The sequence below is a fragment of the Magnolia sinica genome, chromosome 10 (assembly GCF_029962835.1).
Source record: "Magnolia sinica isolate HGM2019 chromosome 10, MsV1, whole genome shotgun sequence".
Classification (NCBI taxonomy): domain Eukaryota; kingdom Viridiplantae; phylum Streptophyta; class Magnoliopsida; order Magnoliales; family Magnoliaceae; genus Magnolia; species Magnolia sinica.
In genome coordinates, this window is record NC_080582.1 from 2,646,591 (window position 1) to 2,670,085 (window position 23,495).

Genomic DNA, 23,495 nt, shown 5'->3' on the forward strand with positions numbered 1-23,495 from the left:
TACGTATATTCAATCTTAGACGTTCATAAGATATTTCGATCAGTTAATATATTCTATCATGAAAAATTAGACCTTATATATTTTTATAAAAAAAACAATGATGAATTAAAAATTTACAGTTTTCTACCGTTTATTCATTTATGTTAGCCAAACTTATGAGTGGATAAGATTATTTTTTTAAAGAAATATCTCGATGAAAACCTTATGAACGTTTGGGATCTAATACAAACGTACAATGTTTGCACGTGTAATTGCATCTTTCTTCAGCGCTTGAAGATAGCGCGTATGGAATTGACATTATCCGTGGAGAGATATTAATGCAGCAGGAGGCATCGTTATTAGTTAATTTTCGGTGGATCATGAAAGCATGCAAAAGCCCTAAAACGGCTAAAACGAGCTAGAAATGCAATTGCTATTATCGCGAGTACGATAGGAATTTTACTCCCGGAAACACGTGTCAATGTATGAACAAGATCTAATCCGTTAATCAAGTGGGACACACAAGGAATATTATTTATATACAAAAAATTCAGGAATTTTCATTCATTAGCCTTGCCATGCAATTACAAAAATGGACGGTCAAAAGACATTTGAAAATGTTCGACATCATAAAAGTACTCTTTTTCGACCATCAATTTGAAAATGGGACTTAAAAAGTCAGTACCAGCGTAAGAACGGATCAGATCTTGTAGAAGTGGGCCACATCGTTACTTACTCGCGAGTAGAATTGATAATCCTACTCGCCCGCTGTCTCTCCCTTCGATTTGAGGAGCTTTTCGGTTTCTGTGGTGGCCAAAGCTCGGACTCTTCCCTCCCTCCAATCCGAAAAAAAGCATAGAAAAGGGAAAGAGATAAAAAAAAAAAAACCCCTATTCTTTCTCAAATCTCTCTGTCAGCTGCATTTTTCATCATTTTCGCGGCTCCGGTAACGTCGAGAATCGGGGCGTCCGCTCCGATCTCTGGGATTTTCCCGGCACTACAGCTTTAGATCTTTTTGTGGAGGTTTTGAAGCCTTTCGGATCTGGAAATGGCGGGAAATTGAGCGAATTCGAGACGAATTTTGTTCGATATGGTTATTAGGTCGAGAGTGGAGGCTTTCGTCGCGATCTCTTGGGGTTTGAAGGGTTTAGATGAGGGATTTCGATTGATTTGATGTAATCTGATTATCTTGTTGAGATTCAACGTCTTAGATCTGGAAATGTGACGAATTTGCCGAAGATTGAGTGTCAGATCGATGCTTGAGGTATCGATTCGGTATTTAGGGTTTGTTTCGTGCATTCTGTTTATTTTCTGGTTATATGGCAGTGTTAGATCTATAAATGCGATGAATGTGCTGTGGATCGGTTCTCAGATCGAACTTTGAGGCTTTTGACAGGAGATTAGGTCTAATGTGGATCTCACCGAGTATTTTGGTTGGAATTTGCTGTGTATTGATTATAAGGTAGAGATTCGAGGTTTCCATTCGGTTTCAATAATTTATTGTGGGAATTTTTTTTCTTTCGTTTCTCTTTTATGCGGTGAATTTTCTGTATATCAATTATCGGATCAAGATCTTAGGAATTTAGCCAGAAATCTGATGAACGTGAAATATTGAGAGGTTTTCTGCTTTTGTCGGAATTGTGTGGAGTTTCTGGGGTTGCGTGTTGGGAAGTGGTTGATGATTGGGACGCATTTTGTTTTTGGAAGATTATTGAGTGGAGTTTGTGAATATTCAGAGACTCCGCCACATTGTAACACCTCAACGCGGAGCAACTCTGAGAGATATCAAGAAGGGAAGATGATCGAACAATTCATCAATTTCGTAATCCGGCCTCCTAGGTATGTGTGTGTGGGGTTTTTTGTTTGCTTTATATTTCTACATGTTTTTGGCTAGGATTGCTGTAATTTGCTTATTATTATTTTTTTTTGTTTGTTTGTTTGTTTAAACCTAGTTTTTTTTAATTATAAAATACATGGTTTAGATGCATATCAAGGCTCTTAGATGGTTTCTGGGGAGATAAGGTTAGAGCCGGTGGTAATGGAATGTGGTTGAGCCATCTCTCCACACTACACAGGGCATGATGATCCATCCATTGAGACTGCCCATCTAGTTTCACCTGTTGTGGGTGACAAATGGTTCAGAATAAACATAGATAGATGATCATGCACATCTATTTATGGCCTTTAAAGCATGGTAGATAAAAATGATGAAGAGTTGATGTTCAATGGGGGAAGTGGGGAAAAGTGATGGTTGGGATTGTCTAATAGGTATTATTTCGAAACCTGGCCATCCATGATGGGTCCCCCTAGATGGATGCATTGACTGATATATCACCCTGCCATGTCTACTATGAGAGATGTTTAGACAATATTCCGATTCTACTGTCTCTAGCCCCACAATGTCTTGGGTTTCTGATGCTTTGTGTCAGGTGTGACTGCTTTAAGTCCTAGTTCTGCAATGTGCCAAAATGTAGTATATCTTTTGGGTCAAAAGCTTTATGATTGTCCATTTGAAAATCATTGGACGTGCCATGTTTATCTAGTTACTGCACATCTGAAATTGGGAGTTGTGTCTATGTTGGAAACTTAATAGTGAATGGGAAGATTTTGGAACACACAACTTTATAAACTTAACATCCATGTAGTTTAGAATGAAAACATACTTTTTATCCATCTATTTATTGCTACTCGGCGCTTTTTCTGGTGATAGAGCATTAGCAACAAGCTAGATTCAGAACTAGTTTTTCCGGTTCTGCATGTCTGAACTGCAACATCCCTTGCACAGATTTTGAACAAGGCATATTGCTTTTGAAATGTTTGTGGTACTTATTACTTCTACTGGAGAAGAGAGGGAGGCACACTATTGTTAGGGGATGTCCTGAGTGTTGATTAGTAAACAAATTTGCTCTCGCTTTATGTTCTAGTCCCTTGTAATTCTTTAGCCTACTGACCTTCTGTTTCGGAATATTGTTATTTTTCACAATATTCTTGGCTTTCCTTAATATTTTCTATTGGTACCCTCTCTTTTGTGATGGATATACAGGACACAGTATAATCCGGACCAGTATTTATGGGAAGAGGAATTCAGTCTTGGAGGCAGAAAGTACAAACGGCAAGACTTGGAGGCAAGTAAGGAGATCAATTATCAAGGTTTTTCCTGTCTTTTTGCAGCCATTGGATCAAAATTTACTGCACTGCTGCATGTCATGTTTGCTAAAGCTGCTATGACACCTCTTTGAATTTAACAGCTTCAAAATCGAAGAAGCCATACTTTGAAGTGCAGCCATTATGTTCCGTCAACTTTCCCGGAAAGCACTCCCCTACCATGTGTCATTTACTGCCATGGAAATAGGTAGGTTTGATAACTGTGGTGGTTGATTTTTTCCAAGAGGTTGTCAGTGTTTACTTCCTTATCCATATTAAGTTCTGGGTATTTTTGGTATACTTCTTTGATTTCGCTCTTTATGCAAGCAACCTTCTAAATTGTACTTTTGTCATTTCTGAGTTCCATTTTCATCACAAGGGAACATTTCAGTAAAATGGCAAATCTTGTTTATTTCTTTTTCCTTGAATAATGCAGTGGCTGTAGAGCAGATGCAAATGATGCAGCTGCAATCCTACTTCCTTCTAATATTACTGTATTTACTCTTGATTTTTCTGGATCGGGCTTATCTGGTGGAGATTATGTCAGCCTTGGTTGGCATGAGGTATGATGGCCCTTGTGATTTCTTTAATGATTCTCCAGTTTCAATGCTCAATTGATTTTCTTTAGTGTTTATTCTTTTGTCTGCATGTCAGAAAGATGATCTGAATACAGTGGTTTCTTTTCTACGGAGCAACCAGCAAATTTCATGCATAGGGCTTTGGGGACGATCAATGGGTGCTGTCACGAGGTGGTTATACATCATCCTCTATTCAATGATTTCTTACACTGCTAAACTCATGAGGCATTCTTTATTAGTTTTACAATGAAGACGACCATTCTAGTTGTAAAAAACATATGTATTTGTATCATATTATGAGATGGTGAAGTAAGGAATTCCCACATTGGCTTAGCATCGGTATAATGCAATAGTAAGAAGTGCTTCACAAAAATAGAACTCTGTTAGTGGAAAAAATTGTGCATTTGTTGTAGATTTTTATGTTCTTTGTATAATATAAAACATATACATCTTTTAGAGTAGCTGTTTCTCTTTCAATTCCGTCTTTCATGAGAAAGTCAAGACTTTCTTGTTTTGTTTTACTTGAACAGGATATGAGGTAGCTCTTTGATATTTTGTTTCCAGTCCATTGTCTTTCAGATCATTGAAGACCCTTTACAGCAATTTATTTGACACCCATGCACTAATTTCTGCTATAACTGTGGATAATTTTTTTTAAAATTTTTTCCCCTTTAGAACTTAGTGTAGTTGCTGGAGCTGCAAATCATATCGGGATGCACATGCCTGCATATTCAGTGAATGTGAATATTATTCACATGCACATTTTTATGCTATCTGTCTACAGTGACACTGATGAACTTTTGATTTCACTTCAGATAACTATTCTAGAATCTGGTCAAACCTTATTTGGATCTCATAACTTCATATTGTATAGAATATTGGATATTCTGTCATTATATAAGCATTACTTTTGCTTTCACTAATGTTTGCTCGTCTAAACATAACAGCCTTCTTTATGGTGCTGAAGACCCCTCTATTGCCGGGATAGTTCTGGACAGTGCTTTCTCTAACTTATTCGATCTAATGTTGGAGCTTGTGGATGTTTACAAAATCCGACTTCCAAAATTTACAGTACGTTTTCTTCTGTTTTTCTCTGTTAGATATGTCCAATGTTTTAAATATCGACGATATCGGCCGATATATCCCACGATATTTCTCGTATCCCACTTGTGTGATACGAAACACACAAGTAGTGGGATATTTCCCACATGTTTGATCCAGTGAACATTTTTTTTTTTTTGGATCATTTTTTTTTTTGTAAATCATGTTAAATTAGTGTCAAATTGTTACAAATCCATGATTTTTCATGTTTTGGAAGCTTTGATTTTGAGATTCGGATGAGAAGGGCCGAGTTGTGGAAATTTGGAAAAAAATTAAAAATTTTCCAATTTCTTGCAAATCAGTTGCAATCTTTGTGTCCAAACATAAAATCAAACATGTATGAAACTTGATTTAGTGATTCTTCTTTTGCTTTTGAATGTATCGCTTGTGTTTCCACACGTCTTCTTACATTTATAAATTATATGAATAAACTTTGAATATACTTGCATCAATTCAGTTAAGACAACGCATAAATTAGGACCCCATATAAAGAAAACTTATTATATGCACTCATTTTTTATTTTTTATTTTTGTAATATTTTGATTTGTAAGTGTATTGACGTCTTTTTTTAACAATCATTGAAATTTCATTGAAAAAATCGACCAATTTCCAACGTTTCCCCATGTTTACAACATCAACGATACATTACGTGATACAACCGATATATCCAATGTGATAAACGATACATATCTGTATCCCAAGGGTGCGATACGTAACGTGATACCGATATTTCGAACACTGGATATGTCATTGGTTTATGCCATTTATTATTGGTGAATGAATGATTAATGCTGTTGTTTTAAAGCATTTCTCATATTGCAGACTGCATTATATGCTTTGATCAATAAATAAAATATCATGCAAACATGGTGCAAAAAGTTTTCAGCTAATGATGGTTCAGTTGTTCATAATTTGATTTGAAAACACTTGCTGATATTTTGTATGCAGTTTATCTTTGTGGTCGTGCCAATTCCATGACCCCCAAAGCCCCCTTTGTCAGTGGTTTTCCCTCTGTCTATTTTTCAAGCTCAAATTTGGGAAGCAGGAACACCCCAAAATTGGCAGCACTTATTATTAAAAGACGGTTTCTGAGGTCTGCTTGCCCATTAGGAGTGCAACTGCCTGAAGTCCACTGTAGAAGTATTTTCTCTAAAAATCGGCTGAGACTAATCTTTAGATGTCGATGTAAGTCTGCCATAGTGGGTCAAAGGGATCCATAGTGGGAGTGAACAAAGATTTCTGGTGGCCTTGAATTTCAGGCATGTTCTCTGTGGAATCTTTCATCTTCTCTAAGACATTCTAGTGTGTAAGATCTCCCATATGCACCAAAGCAAGGTTGGTGGTGGTCTGTGTCCTCTTGGACCTTTTTGGTCTACACCAGAATCAATTGTTGGGTCATATGTAATGTAAGTTACCTTTTCCTTGGATATGACAGCCCTTAGGAGCATCTTTGTATTCGGGTGCCTTTCAGCATTGAGGTCTTCATCAAGAATCTTAATTAACTCCTCGTTTCCACTCTTATTGTAACTAAAATTGCACTCCATACACTCAGTTTTAGTTTGACTAATTTTAAATCCTTTCTAAAGCATCTCTCTATAAATCTAACTTTTTGTTTATGCCCTCCTCCATCTTGTCAATCAAAATTATGTCATCTGCAAACAACATGCATCATTGGATCTTTTCCTACAAATGCCTTATTAACTCAACCATAATTAATTTGAAAAGGTATAGAGTGAATACCGGCCCCTAGTGTAAGTCTCCCCCCCCAATTAACTCTCCAGAGACCCTATTGAAAGCTTTCTCTAAGTCAATAAAGAGCATACAAAGATCCTTCCACATCCCCATATATTTTTCCATCAATAGTCCAAGTAGGAAATGCTTCTCTGGCATGAAATCAAACTGATTGTCTGATACATTTTTCTCATGGCTTACTTTTTGCTCAATCACTCTTTCTGAAAGTTTCATAGTATGGCCCTAAGTTTAATCCCACAATAGTTAGTGCAACTTTGTATGTCGCTTGTATTCTTATAAATAGGTGCCATGGTACTTTGCCTCCACTCATCTGGCATTTCATTCGATCTTACAATATTGTTGAACAACGTTGTCAATCAAAATAGCGCAGTATCTCCTATACAGTTACAAACCTCCATTGGTGTACCATCTGGTCCAAGGGACTTTCCCGTTTTCATCTTTCTCAAAGCTTCTTTCACTAGAGATATCCTAATCCTATGAAAGTATCTACATGTGACATCATTTAAGGAACTGATTGTCTTATTCAAGTTTGATGTGCCAATAATGACATTGCTGCACCAATGTGGGACAACATGATTCAGTCTTCAATGTCTGTCAAATGATGAATTGTTATATGAGACCATTTATATGCTTGACGTTTTTGTCAATTGATTTGATCATTAGCGAGGGTCATAGCTTTGGGTGGTTGGTAGGAAGGACATGGTCCCTACCATCAACCATTTATTCTCACATTATACCTTTGATAGAGCCGTCAGGGGTAGGATTTTCAGGATTTTTTGTTTATTTTTGGTGACGTCTTAATTCAGGCCCACTTGCGATGAGTTCTCGGTACAGGTGGCTGCAGTATTGCCTATGATGAAAATGGCAATGAAGGGCAGTCAAGGCATGGTTATGGACAGATCCGTGACCGGCTTAGCAAGGATCTGTGCACAATCCTTCAGCAAATCTTGAAAAAATTTTGCTTGTGTGAAAAGCAGTCGAGGAACACTTCTAGCCCTAAGAAAATAACTCAAATCATTAAGTGTAGAAAAGAAGCCTATGACATTTATTTAGAGAGTCAATTTGCTTTGCCTTTAAGCTAAGAACATCCTAAACTAAGCTTAATACCAACTCTTGGCTGTCTCCTACTTGGATTCCATGTTGATTAACAACTAACAAAAACAAATAAACTAGTCAAATAAGAAAGCAGATGAAATTGTGAAAATTTGGTCCCAAGAAGTCTTCAATCTTCAAGTGGGACCCACGATGATAGTTCACTCTTCATGCGATTGTGATCACCGTCCTCGATGGTCAAAGATGATGATCTGTCCAAACTTACATTCTGCAAGTGGAGTTCACTTATAATTTGTTCTGTTGTCCTGGGAGGTCCACGGTTGCATTTGAGCCCGGCACGGTCTGTGTGTGTTATGGACTAAGCATGCCTCCTTCGATTGGTCACCTTTTCCTGGCTATGGCATGATGGAATCTATGATTCTAAAGGCAAAGTTGTATGGAGTCTCTTTCTTTTGGTGGGCTTGTGGTCAATTTGGGCAGAAGCAAATAATAGATTGAGAACTTTTCTCAATCTATTCAGTATACCTGAAGATGTGTTTAGAAGAGCCAAGTTGTCTGGATGTCTCAGGCTAAATCTTTTTGTTGTCTTGGCTTTGGAGAATTCTGAAGTTTGGGCATCTAAGCTGTTTGTATTAAGGGGTGGGGGGTGATTCTTCATCATCGTTCCTCTTTGTTTCTCCTTTCCTTTAGCTAGTAATTTTATTGTTACTTCTTAAAAAAAACTCTGCCATTTTTTTCCCTTAAAACATGACTGTCTGGTTGACAATTTATGACCCATCATTAGATCATACATCTAAACTTTTAAATTCTTTTCTTATTTTACAACTGTTAAGTGTCATCATATAGTTTTCTTTACTGCTGATATGTTAATCTCGACGCAGCTGATGGTGCTCCAATCTCAAGGAAACCTTTATAGTTTTCAAGCGTTTCAAGATGTTGGCATTTTGCACTGAAGACTTCTTTTTATCTCAACAGGTTAAAATGGCTGTTCAGTACATGCGGCGTATCATCCAGAGAAAGGCCAAATTTGACATTATGGATCTGAATTGCTTACAGGTTGGTCTATTTATAATGTTGTTAAGATGAAAGACTTGTCTTCTCCGTCTTGTACCGCCGATAAGGTTTAAAACCCCTAGCTGAGTATTCCGAGATGTTATTCTTCTGTCATGTCTGCAGGTTGCACCCAAGACTTTCATTCCAGCTTTATTTGGACATGCCAAAGAGGATACATTTGTTAATCCACATCACTCTGACCGCATCTTCAACTCCTACGCGGTATGAATTCATTTAAATTGGAGCTGTACTTCGATTGAAATGAAGCCTGTCAGCTATTTTCCTGTTTATACTCATTGTACTGAGCTGATGTGGGGAGTTATTTCTCATGTGTTGTGCTGAATATCCTTTATGGAAGAATACTAACCCTTGTTTCTTTCTGAATCTTGAACATGTGCAGGGAGATAAGAACATTATTAAATTTGAGGGAGACCATAACTCCCCCCGACCACAATTTTATTATGATTCTGTCTCCATTTTCTTCCTCAATGTTCTTCACCCTCCACAAGTTTCTTCAGCATGTTCGAGTAAGCTCGAGAAGTACTATGATTTGGGGGACTTGAAGGTCGGCGCGGGTATGGATGAGGTGATTCCTTCAAATCATTATTGGTTATTAAGTCTCTGAACTACAGTACTGATTTGGGAAATTTGTGGGAAATTGGTTTTGTTTTCTACTTCTCTTTTGTCAAATAAAACAAACGTATTAATAGGTACAGATGGCACTTGCCTTTCCAAGTCACAGTGCACACACTTAAGGAAAAGGGATAGTTTCCTTTTTCTTTTCTTTTTGGTTTCGGAGAAGGCGACCAATTCATTAGGGAAAGGAAATGGAACAAACTCAAGACCAACAGCAGGCATGACCCTCTCTCTTGTCACCCCAGCACGAGCAAAAAGTAAAAGCAAAGAGCTGCAAAAAATAAAAAGCAGTGAGAAACCCAACAAGAAAGGCTGCCAAAACAATAAAAAAAAGCTCCATCCCCAAACAAACAATAGAAACCCAGTCTCTCATAATGGACTTGAATGTGAAACAGTGATCAGGGTTTTCATCTATTGAATTGCTGAATGGTGGGCTTCTTGTCTTTATTATTTTTATAAAAGCATAAACAATATTACAAAGTCATGTAGGAAGTTTGCAGATGGGGCATGCAGTTAAGGCATGGGAATTTTGTAGCTATTCCCGTAATTCGGTCTGTTTCAAGTCAACTGATGTAATAGCAGCATATGTCATGTTATACTTCGAGAGTAATTAGCTTTTGGCTCCTATTTAACGTATGCACTAATATAAGAGCTTTGACTGTATTTTTATTTCAGAGCTTGTTATATGAGATTATCACTGGTATTCGTTCGGTGGGTATGGATGCTGCTAGCTCATCAGCACACCCTCCTTGCATTTCAAATGGTAATAGGGTGTGCTGTGTTTATCTTTCTTTTTCTTTTCTTTTTTGTTTGTTTGTTTTTCTGAAAGATGCAAAAGTGTCTACTGTCTGTAAAATCAACACAAGTATAGGCTGCTTTTGGATGCACAAGTGAATTTAACTGCAACCATTCCACTTAAACAAGAGGAAAGGACTAATTTGGAGTGACGTTTCCAAGTATTTGTAAAGAGGAGCCCTCAAGTTGCAGTTACACTCCTTTCATGCCCAACTTGAGAGTATGTAATTGCACTTTTGGAGCCCAATCCCAAAACATCAATGTGTATAAAAGTAATTGCAATAGGCCTTTGCCTCTTTACCGGACTATTATTGCAATTTAGCGGTGCATCCAAACACGCTTGATTTGCAGCTAAATTATGGCTGACCATTTATTCATGACTAACTACTTGCTGCAACAACAGATCCAGCTACAAAATCAGTTGTTGAATTGCTTTCTGAGTCTGGAGCTTTAGCAGATGCCATGGTGCGTTTCCCCACTCTCATGTTTTCCACCTTTTGATTTGCAGTCTGTTTGTCAACTGCCTTTTATCACAATCACAGGATTCCCCGCTGGATCAAGGTAACACTAATATGAAAGCAGACGGAAATGATGGTGAAAGCCCGCCTCATTTGCAGGTGATTATATCTGATTTTTTTTTTATTTTTTATTTTTTGAAAGTATGATGATTTTATGTGATTACATCATCGGGGTTTGAATTTAAATGTTTTTGTCTTCAATCTTTTGTATGGGGACTTGGTATATCGGAGAACCTTATGTCTATTTGGATGATCATATATCCTTTTCCACTTGTGTTGAAGATAGAAATAGAATACACCTGATTGTATGGGAACAACATACATCCAAACTTGCATGTAGAGACTTTCTTGGCAGATGATGGGTGTGATGAACCAAGTGAGTCAATTGAGACTTCTATTAATCCTACTTATGGGGTCACTAGATACACCTAAATTTGGCCTATCTAGAAGGTACAATCATCTTGAACCCTTGTCCAAGCTATTTGGGTTGGGTAGAAGGCTGAGTATGGTGGAGATACAAAGCAGTAGTAGGTGTAATTGTAGATATTAGAAAATTGGGGGGGATAGAAAAGAGGAGTGCTTGACAAGAGTCGTCCATGCATCACACATGCCAGCTGCTAGTACATTATAAAGGGAGATCATGCTGTAGAGGTAGAAGAACCAGAATATGGTAGAGCCTACATGTGGCAGGGCTATCTTTCAATTCGGATTCTACATCTAGTGGGACCAACTATGGATGGAAATTGATCTCAGATATGCATAGACTGAATGATCCTAGCCATGTAGACAGTGACCTTCAAATCTACGGTGGGGAAGAAAAAGAAAATTAATGGTTCACGTCAACTGCTGGAAAGTAAAGGTTAGTGATGGCTATGGTCTTCTGATACGTATGATTTTCGAAACATCATTCATCTATCCCGAGGCCCACAGTTGGGCAGTTGAGATTGATGGATAATCTGGCCGCTTGTGATGTAGATAGATGGCTCTACTATATTCCAATTCTTCCAACTCTCTCGCATCATCTCCTGGTTTTAAATTGTAATAAGTTGGAGAAGACTATGGTGACAGTTCAGCACCATTTTTTAAGTCATGGTACCTCATCCGCCATGCATGTGGCACACATGCACGTCGATCCATACCATCCAATTGTAGGACCCATTTTGGATGGCACATAGACCAAAAATCATGCTAACTGAATGATCCTAACCATTCAATTCTTGTGGCCATCAAGTAGACAGTTGAAAGTAAAGTGATTAGATCCAAATTCAATGAACAAAATCAGATGGTTGAGATTGGTCAATTAGTTTGAATTTAGGCTCATAATGGGGCCCACTATTTGGACAATCTAGACTCCAGAGCGTGATACATGCATGTTGCATGGGTGGTGTAAATGACTACTTTAAAAAAAATGGTGTACTATCACCAATTCACCATAGTCTACCAGTCCAGCACCAACAAGTTAATTACTAGTGTGCACCACGAGCAATGAGGTTCATAATTGGATTTTCCCATTTTCATAGTGGGAGACGGTTGTGCCTCAAAGTTGGTCTGTCCTCTCTAGTAACCATTACCAAACGCTGGCATGCAGTTCACTGATAGAGAAGTGCTATGGTGATTTGCAAGAAATATTAAGAGGCAATTGGTGGCACATGTGGCACATCTGTGTGGGATCTAGGCCATTCATCATGTGGGCCACCATGAAGATGGCCTGATCCAAAGATAGAATGGCCCATCTATCAGGAGAGCCACATATGCATATGAGAAAAAAATAGACAGAAATTGATGACCACCGGTCTATGTTCAACATGCGCCTGTGTACCACTTCCACATAAGTGGACCTTCTTAGTCTCCTTTGATGGGGCATGTTCAAATTCACCCCACCTGATGAGTTGCCTGGATCCTGTACATGTGTGCTGGGAAGCCTCTTCAACTTGCCTGTACATGTTTGCCATGACCTCAAGCTAATTGCCTCAGTAACTAACTAGTCATGAATGCATATTTAGAGGTCCAGCTAACAGACTTTTTTAAAATGGAAACTTAGAGATGTTGTCTGAGTCTATCATGGGCTTCTGCTTTAATATTTCTACTGTCATGGGCTTCTGCTGAAATCATTAAGGTCTGCTGATTTTTCTTATAATTTTATTTCAGGATAATGCTAATGGGCAGAATGAGGAATGCTGTTCCTATTCAAGCTCAAACCGTGAGAGTTGGGGAAGATGTTCCTCGCTTGGGGGACACAGCGACGAGGAGTCTTCCATAGATTGCATACAGAATACCAACAACAGGCATCAGGTCCTGCGCTCTCTCTCTCTCTCTCTCTCTCTCTCTCTCTCTCTCTCTCTCTATTGATCTTGTGGGACAAACCCTACCGATAATAAGAATGAATGTTAAAAGCAAGGTTTTGGAATGGCCACATGTACCCGGACATCTTACCCATGCATCTGATGCCTGGTGGGCCCTACCGTAACCTAGTATAAAATCCACCTCTTCTAATAATCAGGTGGGCCATAGACATAGTGAGCAATGGGTGGTTTAAAAGAAATTGCCAAAGGTCCGCATTCAATGTACATGGATGGCGTGCATGATGAGGAATCTGGCCTACCTTTGGACCAGGTCATATACGGTTTAGTGATTCTAGTAATTAATAGGACAGACCTTGCTGTGGAGTGGGGACACCTTGAAAATCTTCGAGGCCAGAAGTTCCTGACATGACCTTGGTTAACAAGAAAATATAGCAATGTTCCAGATTCAATGGAAAATAGCCTGATCTAGGGGACATGCTGTTCCAATCTTGAGGTTTTTGGTGCGTCTACATCATCCATGAAGGAGGCCCCATTGCAGATCATGGGCTGCGCATGTACTGAACCCTGCGCATGAGCAGGAACCCACAATTCCCACTTCCTCCCATTCATATACTATTGTCAGGTGTTTGTTATTTGAGTCTATAATTTGCTGGGGGCAGATGGGTTTATTCAATTCTCATCAAATAGCTATATGTTTTGGCAGAAAGTGACTTTTTTTTTTTTTGGGACTGCAGACAGCTCTCAGCGCCCTCGCCACCCCTCTTAGAAGGATACAAGGCAAACCGAGTGGCCTGCCGAAGGAGAAGAAGCAGGACCCACCCATCCAAAAGAAGCCAAAGCGGGAGAAGTTAGAGACACTGAGTCAAAGAATACGCCGCTGCATCCCGAAGAGAGTGAGACACAAGCGGCATCTATCCACGTGACCGACACTGTATCATAGAAATGTCTGTAACTGTAATTGCCTTTTTCCTCATGTTTTCTCTCTTTCTTTCTTTCTTCTTCTTCTTCTTCCCTTTTTTTTTCATGTGTAGAACAGCCGTTGGTTTCTTCTGTTGTTGCATGGGATTTGGGTATATGGTTTGGATTCTTCTTTCTCACCAAGGGTTATTTTGGTCATTGTATTGGGTTGTGCATGGACACAGTTTGAAATGAAAAATTGCAATACAAGATGAAGGAAGAAAATTGATCATCTGCAGATGCTAACTTGAGATGCAGTCCCATATTTTCCTAACACCTGTGCAGGACATCTGAGCCATGCAAATGGTGGGCCATATAATGAAGATCACCTGGCATGAAAATCAGGCCGGTCCACAAACAGGTGGGCCACATTATCAAAATCAATGGGGGTCAATGGTCAAGCTAAACGAACCGTGCACAGATCGGATGTTTGCCGCTGGTGGGCAAGATAGGGCTCTGCATGCTGACGTGTAGGTGATTAGTTCTCATCAATATGTTTGAGTTGAAAACATCTGGGGGCCACCAAAGTTTCGAATCAAGCTGATATTTGTGTTTTCCCTCCATCAAGGTATGTGTGACTTTATCAATAGGTTGGATGGCAAATAAATATTATACTAGGCCCTAGGAAGTTTTTAATGGTGGATGTTCAATCACCACTGTTTCCTGTGGTGTGGTCCACCTAAGATTTGGAGAAAAATGGATGGATGGCATGGATAAATAATCATAATGGACCCATGGCACCGACCGGTACTGAGACCTTCATAGAGGGGTCGCTACCGAATCCGAGTCTAAGTCAGTCATATTGTGGGTCCCCACGTGTATGGACAATGGACGTGGATTGCCTGCTAAAGCCTTTGGCAGGAAGTTCCTGCAACCTGGAAGCTAGGTGAGGCCACAATGATGTTAATGAGAAATCTACCCTCGCCATCCATTTTGTCAGATCATTTTAGGCCATGGGACAAAAAATGAGGCGGATCCAAAACTCAAGTGGGCTACATGACAGGAAAACAATAAGATAAAATGTCCACTGTTGAAACATTAGTCAGGGTCAAAAAATTTTGGATCAGGCTAATATTTTTGTGTTTTCAATTCATCCTGGTAGAAATGACTTTATAAATGTCGTATAAACATTTCGGTGGACCCAGGGATCGGGGAGTTTCAACATAAGGCATTTCTCAACCCATTGTTTCCTGTTGTGCAGCCTACTGGAGTCTTGGATCTGCCTTAATTTTGAGACATGTCCTAAAATTATCCAGATTTCTCACAAAGACCCAAGTCTTTTACATTCTGCCATTTCCACATTAGATGAGAACAATTGGTTGTCGTCAGCCCATATGTAGGTTGGCATCATTAGATGGGAGTTGATGGAATCCGAATATTAAGGATAGATGAAAACAGTTGGATGTAGTGGCCCATGTGAAGGTTGGCATCACCGACGGGAGTTGATGGATTCCGAATATTCAGCTCTAGTCGCAGTCGAAAGAAAAATGGCCAACTGGATCATTCCAATCGCTGATCCTCCCAAGTCTACCGTCCACATGTTATAGCGATTTAAAAAGAAAAAAAAGGCCGCACACTATAATGAGCTGTTTGGGAGTTTGGATTTAGAAAGCAATGAAATCCAAATCATAATTACTTTAGGAATCAAGGTGATTCTAAGTCTTTAGTTGTGTTTGGTTGAAATGAACTGGATCCTGAGTCGCAACGGAGGTAAAAAGTATTTTTTTCTAAATAGTGGTGACCCATCAAATGTGACGTGGCGTCTACGTCAATCTGAGCTGTCCAAATCGTAGGACCCGATAGATAAAGACGGTCTGTAAATTACGTTGATTGAATAAATCGGGAACTAAAAATAAATTGATCGACGATCCAAATGTGGTTGCAAAATCAGAGGCAAGGATTTCCCATCAGTGTGATTTTTTGGCCATTCTCATCTGGGCCTTTTTTTAAGGTTAAATTTGGACCGTTGATTAAATCCTAATGGCCTTGCAAATCTTATTTCTTATGTAATTACCTGTATGCATCGGTCGAAAAGTCACCACCTAGAGGATGCGGTTTGGGTGGTGCTCACAACACCACCAGCATTATGGGGTCCAGCATGATGTATGTTTTTTATATCCACACGGTCCATTCGTTTTTCCAGCTCATTTAAGGGGCTTGAGCCTAAAATAAAGAAGATTCTAAGTTCAAGTGGACCACACCACAGGAAAGAGTGAGATAATGACACACATTATTTATTTGCCATCCAAACCGTTGATAAGGTCCCGTAGATCTGCATGAACGGAAAACACTAATATCAGCTTAATCTAAAACTTTTTAGGCCTCCATTAAGTTTTTAACGGTGGGATTCCAATCACCATTATTTTCTATGGTGTGGTCCACATAAGCTTTTGATGTGCTTATTTTTGTGCTCGTGCCCTGAAATGATCTGGGAAAACCGATGGACCGATAAAACACATGCATCACCACCACGTAGCTCCCTCCCCATCCCTTCCAATTTGCCAGTGTGGGTCCCACCAAAATATCAATAATATGAGGTAGTTGAAACTTCGAAGTGGAGTTACAATGTTTTTAAGAAAAGCTATCTTCGCAACTAGAAAAGACAGATTTCGTTACAATATGTCGCGACTGACTCTTGGCAGCTCGTGTTCGGGCCACTGGGGCCTGCATCCTGAGTTTATCTGATGATCCGAACTGTCCATGTTCTGGATTCTATTCTATATGGCCCACAAAGAGAAGTTATCTCTGAAACTATGATTATAACAATCACTTTGCATAGAAGAACTTAGAGCACTGAATAGAACCCTTTAAATGGCTCAAACGGAATTCGAAACAAATCAACGGTCAGGATCATTTTTAAAGCCTGATTATTGGGTTATATCATTTTCATAGAAGAATATGGATGTTTCCAATCATCGGATCATCTCGGTATAGTGTCCTCAATACAGAGACACATGCTAGCAATCATGCATCGCGACATAGAAAATATATCTTTTGGAATGTTGAAGAAGGTCAACGTCCAAATTCCTATCGGTACGGATAGTGGGAGACTGTTCATGAGAGATGATATGGTGGAGCCTGGTGCACCGAAATATGGTAGGCCCGTCTCTTTGTAGTACACGTGGCAGAGTTATACATCGATCTGGTCTGTCCAGATAGTAATAACTATCATGGATGGTCCATGTTTAAAAGTCACATGCATTCAACAGCCCTATCCATGAATTTTTATTTTTTATTTTTCACTTTCCAATCTGCTACCGTCGCTTTCAAGACCACTGATCAGATGGACACGTTATCTAACGCATATGTACTGTGAAGAGATGGCTCTGCCATATGGATGAACGGTCTGGATCCTCCCGAGGATGGGCCCATCCCATTTATCAATCTGGGCCCCACGCCTGCCCATTAAAGTCAGAAATGGGCGCGGATTAGTTACTGAACACTTCAGTAGCGACGTTGCTACTGAAATGATGTGGTCGCGTTTCATTGGCGCAAAACTAGGGGCTCGGTTGAAAGCATTTAATGCCCCTCCGTCATAGGAGAGAAAGGCCGTTTACTAGCCGCGTTTGTACTCGACCACGGAAAACCTTATTTTCTTTCCTTTTCCTTCACCTACCAGTGCTGTCTCTTCCAATCTCTCTGTTTTCCTTGTGATGGACACATCCCGAGCTTCAGTATTTCTCCTGATAAAAGAATACAATAAAGTCCCTTCCGCAGGTTGAGGATAGATGTGGCTAATTAGCCGTGGACATTCCCAGTGGCCCTAGCTTCTAAATCATACATCCGCTAGAAATTCAAATTTCAAACCGAACAAATTCGAATTACTGGAAAATCATGCCCCTAATCATCAAAAGAAAATCCCAGCTCTTGAAAGATTTGGGGATAAAAAAGATAATTTAGAATTTACTACGTGTCGCGCGCAGGAAAACAGAGAGAGGAAGAGAGCCATGTTGCGAAGGGAAAAATGAAGAAATTCAATTGGGTTGTACTGAGTGAACTTTGTTGGCCTCATCCTGACTGTATGTGGTTTATCCACGCCGTCCATCCGTTTTTACAATTGATTGGAGCCGTTAAGCTCAAAATTGAAGTATATCCAGATGTCAAGTGGACCATACCACAGGAAACAGTGGGAATAATGATTTTCACCGTTGAAACCTTTTTAGGGCCCACAGTTATGTTTATTTGTCATCCAACCTATTCAAAAGATCACACAGACATGGATTAAAAGAAATCATAAATATCAGCTTGATCCAAAACTTCTGTGGCCCCCAAAAAATTTTCAACAGCAGACATTCAATTTACACTGTTTCCTATGATGTGGTCCACTTGAGATTTGTACATGATTCGTTTTTACTCTCGTTCCCTTAAACTGTCTGGTAATATGGATGGACGGAGTGGATAAAATAGATATATTACCGTGGGGCCAAGGTGTTTACTGTGGCGTACTGAGTTACTCAGTACCCCATCTGCTTTCAGTAAATCAAAGCAAAATGAGGATGTCTTCGTGGTCGAGTATAAACGCGGCCAGTAAACGGCGTTTCAGTTTTTGACGGAGTATTAAATGCTTTCAACGGAGCCCAACTTTTGGGCGAATGAAACGCGACCGCATCACTTCAGTAGCAGTATCGCTACTGAAGTGTTCAGTAGCGAATCCGCGCCCGTCAGAAATGGGCCCACTACCAGGCTTGGCCCCAATATCACAACCTGGGTCTATCGAGTCTGGATCCGAAACCAATGGTCCCACCAGGCTTCTTGTTCAATTACCACTGTTTCCTATGGTGCAGTCCACCTTAGATTTAGATTTACTTCGATTTTGGACTCATACACTCAAATAAGATGTTAAAACAGATGGACGGAGTGGATATAAGAAATCAAATATCAAAGTGGACCCACAGTCACGGGTCCATCGAGCTCGGTGGTTTCCCGGACCACCGAATCCACGTCCTTGCAAGTTGCACGACGCTGTTGACCCCAACGATGCAATGGGAAAAGACGAGCAGTCTCGATGTACCTTAACGTTACCCACCGTTGAGGTCATGCAGCTGAAACGTATGTCTATGAGACATCGGAGCCGTTGAAAAGGTAGACCCTGTCTTGAAGATCATCAGGCCTAAATGCTAGGGAAGATCTATTCATCAGGTGGGCCACTTCGTAGCAAAAAATGGAAGAGAAATTATCTCATTTTTCTATGGATCATGCCACCGTGAGATTCTGGCTCTTCCCCCGACCGGCAGTGTAGATATAAAATAAATACATCAAGGTGGGTCCCACGGTAGTTCTCCGGCCTCAGGAAACGGATTGGCTACTCCTGCCACCATCCCCTGGCTCTGTTCGGTGCTCTGTAGGCCCCACCATGATGTATATGTTTCATCCATTCCGTTCATCCATTTTTAAAGATTATTTTAGGGCATGAATCCAAAAATGAGAGGTATATAAATCTCATGCGGACCACACCACATGAAACCAATAGTGATTGAATATCCACCATTAAAATCCTTCTAAGGCCCACTTACTGTTTATTTGATATCCAATCTGTTGATTAGGTCATACAGGCCCAAATGATGGGAAAAAACAAAAATCAGCTTGATCCAAAACTTTTATGACCCCCAAAATATTTTTAAGAGGTAGCTTACTCAACACTGTTTTCTGTAGCCTGGTCCAATTGAGACGGGGATATACCTCATTCTTGGTACATCGTAAAATCATATATAAAAATAGATAGACAACATAGTTGAAACACATGCATCATGGTAGGCCCCACAAATCTCCGACCACCACCCATTGGTTAGTGCCAGGGTAGGGGGAGTAGCCAATCCGTTTTTTTAAAATAATATCTCCAAATGAATGGACGGTGCGAATAAAACACATACATCGTGGTGGAGTCTACGGGACTTGGAGACGTAGCGAGTCTCCCTCCTCATTATCTGATCCGCATCCCAGCCAATCTGCTTCCGTTACTCGGCCTCGTCACATCAGAGTGACGGTCTTCATACACTCATTTCCACGTTTCCCAGGTACACATGCTTGTAACACTATAGACAGGCACACGTGCCAATAACGAACAAGTGTGCAAGATCTGAGCATTCCATCATTTTTAAACGCTTTCATTTCTTGCCTAAAAAGTCAGGTAGTTTTACTTTCAATGGGGCCACAAATGTACAAACTAAAACAATTCTTTTAGCTGTCCATTTGTGTTCTCGAAGCTGTGGCCCACATGAATTATGATTTGTCTAACTATTAGTCCAGAACATCTTAAACAATTTAGACCACACGATGGAAAGATCAGATCTCACACACATTCCATTTTGACACACGTGGAGCGTGTGGATAGGCAGGGCTACCACACGCGTGTGGAATCAGCAAAGTTCATGCACAATTATGAAGAAAATGACATATTTTTTAAAATATTAGAGCATTTTCAACATTGCGCATAATCACGATGTTAATGAACCAGGTCTCAAGTCCAACCGGCTGTACAAAAACTTTGATCCATACAGATGATAACTTCTAATTGGTTAGGTAAATTTAAAATCTAACCGTTCCAATACGTTGACCCCACATGAAGATCTTCTACTGAAAATTTTGTCCTTATATATTCAACAAATAGGCCACACCATAAGAAACAATTCTGTCCATTGATAAATAAAAAATTTCGCGGATACACTGTAAACCATTATTTGTGCTGATTTTTTCTAATGGTGATTTTCATGATAGTTCCAACTTATTGGACGGGTTGGATTTGATATACACATTAAAGGTTGGAAAATATCTGCTGTTTGGACTGTAACTTGTAGTCCAATAGGTTGGACTTAGAACTTCTCTGTTTTAATAAACAGTCACTAGCGTTTGATGATTGAATACCGATCGTCACGTGATCCTAGCGATTGCACGCGTGCGGAACTATACCGTGAAGGTGTGTTTCATTTTATACAAGTGGGATCCATGGTTCAGTGATCCAGACCGTTGATCTGATGAGAACTACTGTGGATGAACCATGTCTACAAAATCTCCTGGACCCAACAATCCTAACCTTTAATTTTGTGGCGTGAAAATGGATGGTTAAGAAGAGAACTACAGCGATGGTCCACAGTCAGCTGAAAAGAGGCCGTGGATGATTGGCTTGGATGTTTCAATCAATGAGATTTTACCAGCATTTTAATCCCTAGTGGGTCACACCAGATGAACGGAAGAAATCACTCAATGATGGGCCCCACTTGAAGATTGATTCATGCTCGGATTGAGGATCACATAATTCCTCATCCACTGGGAAACACCCATAGTGAATTTCGGCTATGGACGAATCGTACCACCCTTTTTATTAAGTTAATAGCAATGGAAAGCTGGGGTCCACCTACTCTCACTGATTATGTAGGGCCCACTTCCCATTACCAAGAGGATGTGGGTGTTTCAAAATTCATTGATAAGTAAACAAAACCTTAGTTCTTAGCATGGTGGGCCGTAGTAGCCACTTAAATAATAGTAAGGTGGTTACAGAATATAAGAATTTAATAAATAATCTTAATGGTAATGGTGGTGGCTATACTATTATTAAATACTTGATTTTTAACTGTCCATTATAATGAGTTGCACATGTGATATTGTCAAGTGTGGGTCCCGCTAAGAGATGAAAATAGACCTTTTAAAAAAAATAAAATAAAATAAAAGGCAAGGATACACATTTTTCCACGAAAGTTTAATAATGTAATATGACTCATCCAAGAGATCGCTAGGTTAATGGTTCCGATCACGATAGTGGACCCTCCCATGTGCATTAGAGGGGATTGCCATTTAAGGTAAACCGAAAGGGCCAACTGCACGCATGCTCCCAATCTTGCACCATTTAAAAAATGGTGTGACAACAAATCTTCTGGCACAACTTCGATGGATCCTTGATTGTTGGGGCCCATTGTGATGTATGCGCCAATATATCTATGTTCTCCATTGGTTTGTTATAACCGCTCATTTTAGGGCATGATAAAAAAAAAAATGAAGTAGATGCAAATCTTAAGTGGACTACACCACGAGTAGTAGTGATTGACTATTAAAAACTTATCTAGACATCCCATCAAATGAGACTAAATTATTTTTTTGATTTTGGCCGAGCTTTGATAAAATCATCCCTAGGCAATTCAAGGGCCTTTGAAAATCCAATCAATTAAGTGGGTAGGACTCTTGGCACGTCATAGGAACAATCGATAGACCTAATCAGCAGATATATAACCTGATAGATAAAATCATTGCCGATCCAGATGCTTTGGAAACCCTGGTTAACACCCTAAATCATCTCTATCCAACCCATAAAATATTGTGAATCCATACGGGTCACACATTTAGTTTTCCTGACACCTCTAGATGTAACTAACAGATCAAATTGACAAAATAAAACAACAGGTTAGTGACAAGCTGAAGGTCCCATTTTCCGTCCTATAGGTGTTAAGGGATCCATTTTATAGTACCATGTATAGCGTTGGCTTGCTAGCCAACGGACACCTAACACTCCCTTTTGCACCGGCTGAAGATTTAGATGTCAATTGATAGATCTTGCATGGCAAATTTTTGCCAAGTGTCCACTGTTGGCCAACCGTCTTTCACTTATAAATTTGACCCCTAGTGACGAGTGAGCAGCAGGTGGGAGCAAGTAAGAGGAAGAGACAAAGAGGGATAAAGAGAGAGAGAGAGGCCAGTAAAGTCAGCTAATTGAAGGCTTCAGTGATTTCTAACCGACACCGAGGCCTTGTGTAACTCCAGAAGTAAGCTATCAAAATGAATTCTATTAAAGAGGCCAATAAAGTCAAAAGAGTAAAGTTGGAATCAGGGATATCTGACCAACCCTTTTTATAGAAAATAATACTGGGTATCTCATTTTCCTTCTCACATCCCAAATGAACTTGCATTCTAGTCCACACATCCCGAACACATCAAAAGCACACACTCACTTTCTTGTATATTTATTCTATAACTCTTTCTCTTATCGACCTAATTTCTTTCTACTTTATTTTGCCAATCTGGGGTCTTAAACCCTACATAGTAAAGATAGGTGCCGTTTATTTTCTCTTTTTACATGCTCGGAGTCTTAAACTCTGCGAAGCACAAATATGTACAATAACGCCAGAATTCATTTAAATCATCCTAAAACTGTAAAATTTCATGAAGTAGAGAATGCACATCATGTGGGCAAAAAAAGGGTGGAAAACCCTTCACTTTCTATAACCGAGGCCCTTACCTAGGATATATGGTTGCAAACCAATTGTAGGAGTTACCGGAGTTGATAAATTTTATAATTCCCCAACCTTTAAGTGATTTTATGATTTCTAGCCAGTCGTACATTCTAAACTTCATTTGGTTAGTGATGACTTCAAAAATCAAACACAATTTCTACATTTGAATTAATTCATATCCCATCTGCACAATTGATGAGCAAAAGTGAAGGTGGATGCTTACACGACAGGTGGCATTCACAACCACAAAAGTATTAGATCAAGTTGATACTTGTGTAGTTCTTTCACCCCCGTCTTTGTGACCTTATGAATAAGTTGTATGGCAAATAAACATCATAGTGGATATGCATCATTTTTTAGATTATGCCCTAAAATAAGTTGTCAAGCGAATGAATAAGGCAGATGTA

The 23,495-nt window shown here is 39.6% G+C and overlaps 1 protein-coding gene across 1 annotated transcript; it reads left to right on the forward strand.

Annotated features, from left to right (window-relative positions):
- Nucleotides 1–794: 794 nt before the first annotated feature.
- On the forward strand, nucleotides 795–14,029 carry LOC131257752 (uncharacterized). Its single transcript, XM_058258585.1, has 14 exons — nucleotides 795–1,818; nucleotides 3,023–3,104; nucleotides 3,228–3,331; nucleotides 3,560–3,686; nucleotides 3,778–3,872; nucleotides 4,649–4,772; nucleotides 8,584–8,664; nucleotides 8,785–8,883; nucleotides 9,062–9,247; nucleotides 9,973–10,060; nucleotides 10,496–10,557; nucleotides 10,635–10,709; nucleotides 12,759–12,902; nucleotides 13,648–14,029. Exons 1-14 carry the CDS (start codon nucleotides 1,658–1,660, stop codon nucleotides 13,834–13,836), a joined length of 1,617 nt encoding a protein of 538 aa, XP_058114568.1. The 5' UTR covers nucleotides 795–1,657; the 3' UTR covers nucleotides 13,837–14,029.
- Nucleotides 14,030–23,495: the final 9,466 nt, after the last annotated feature.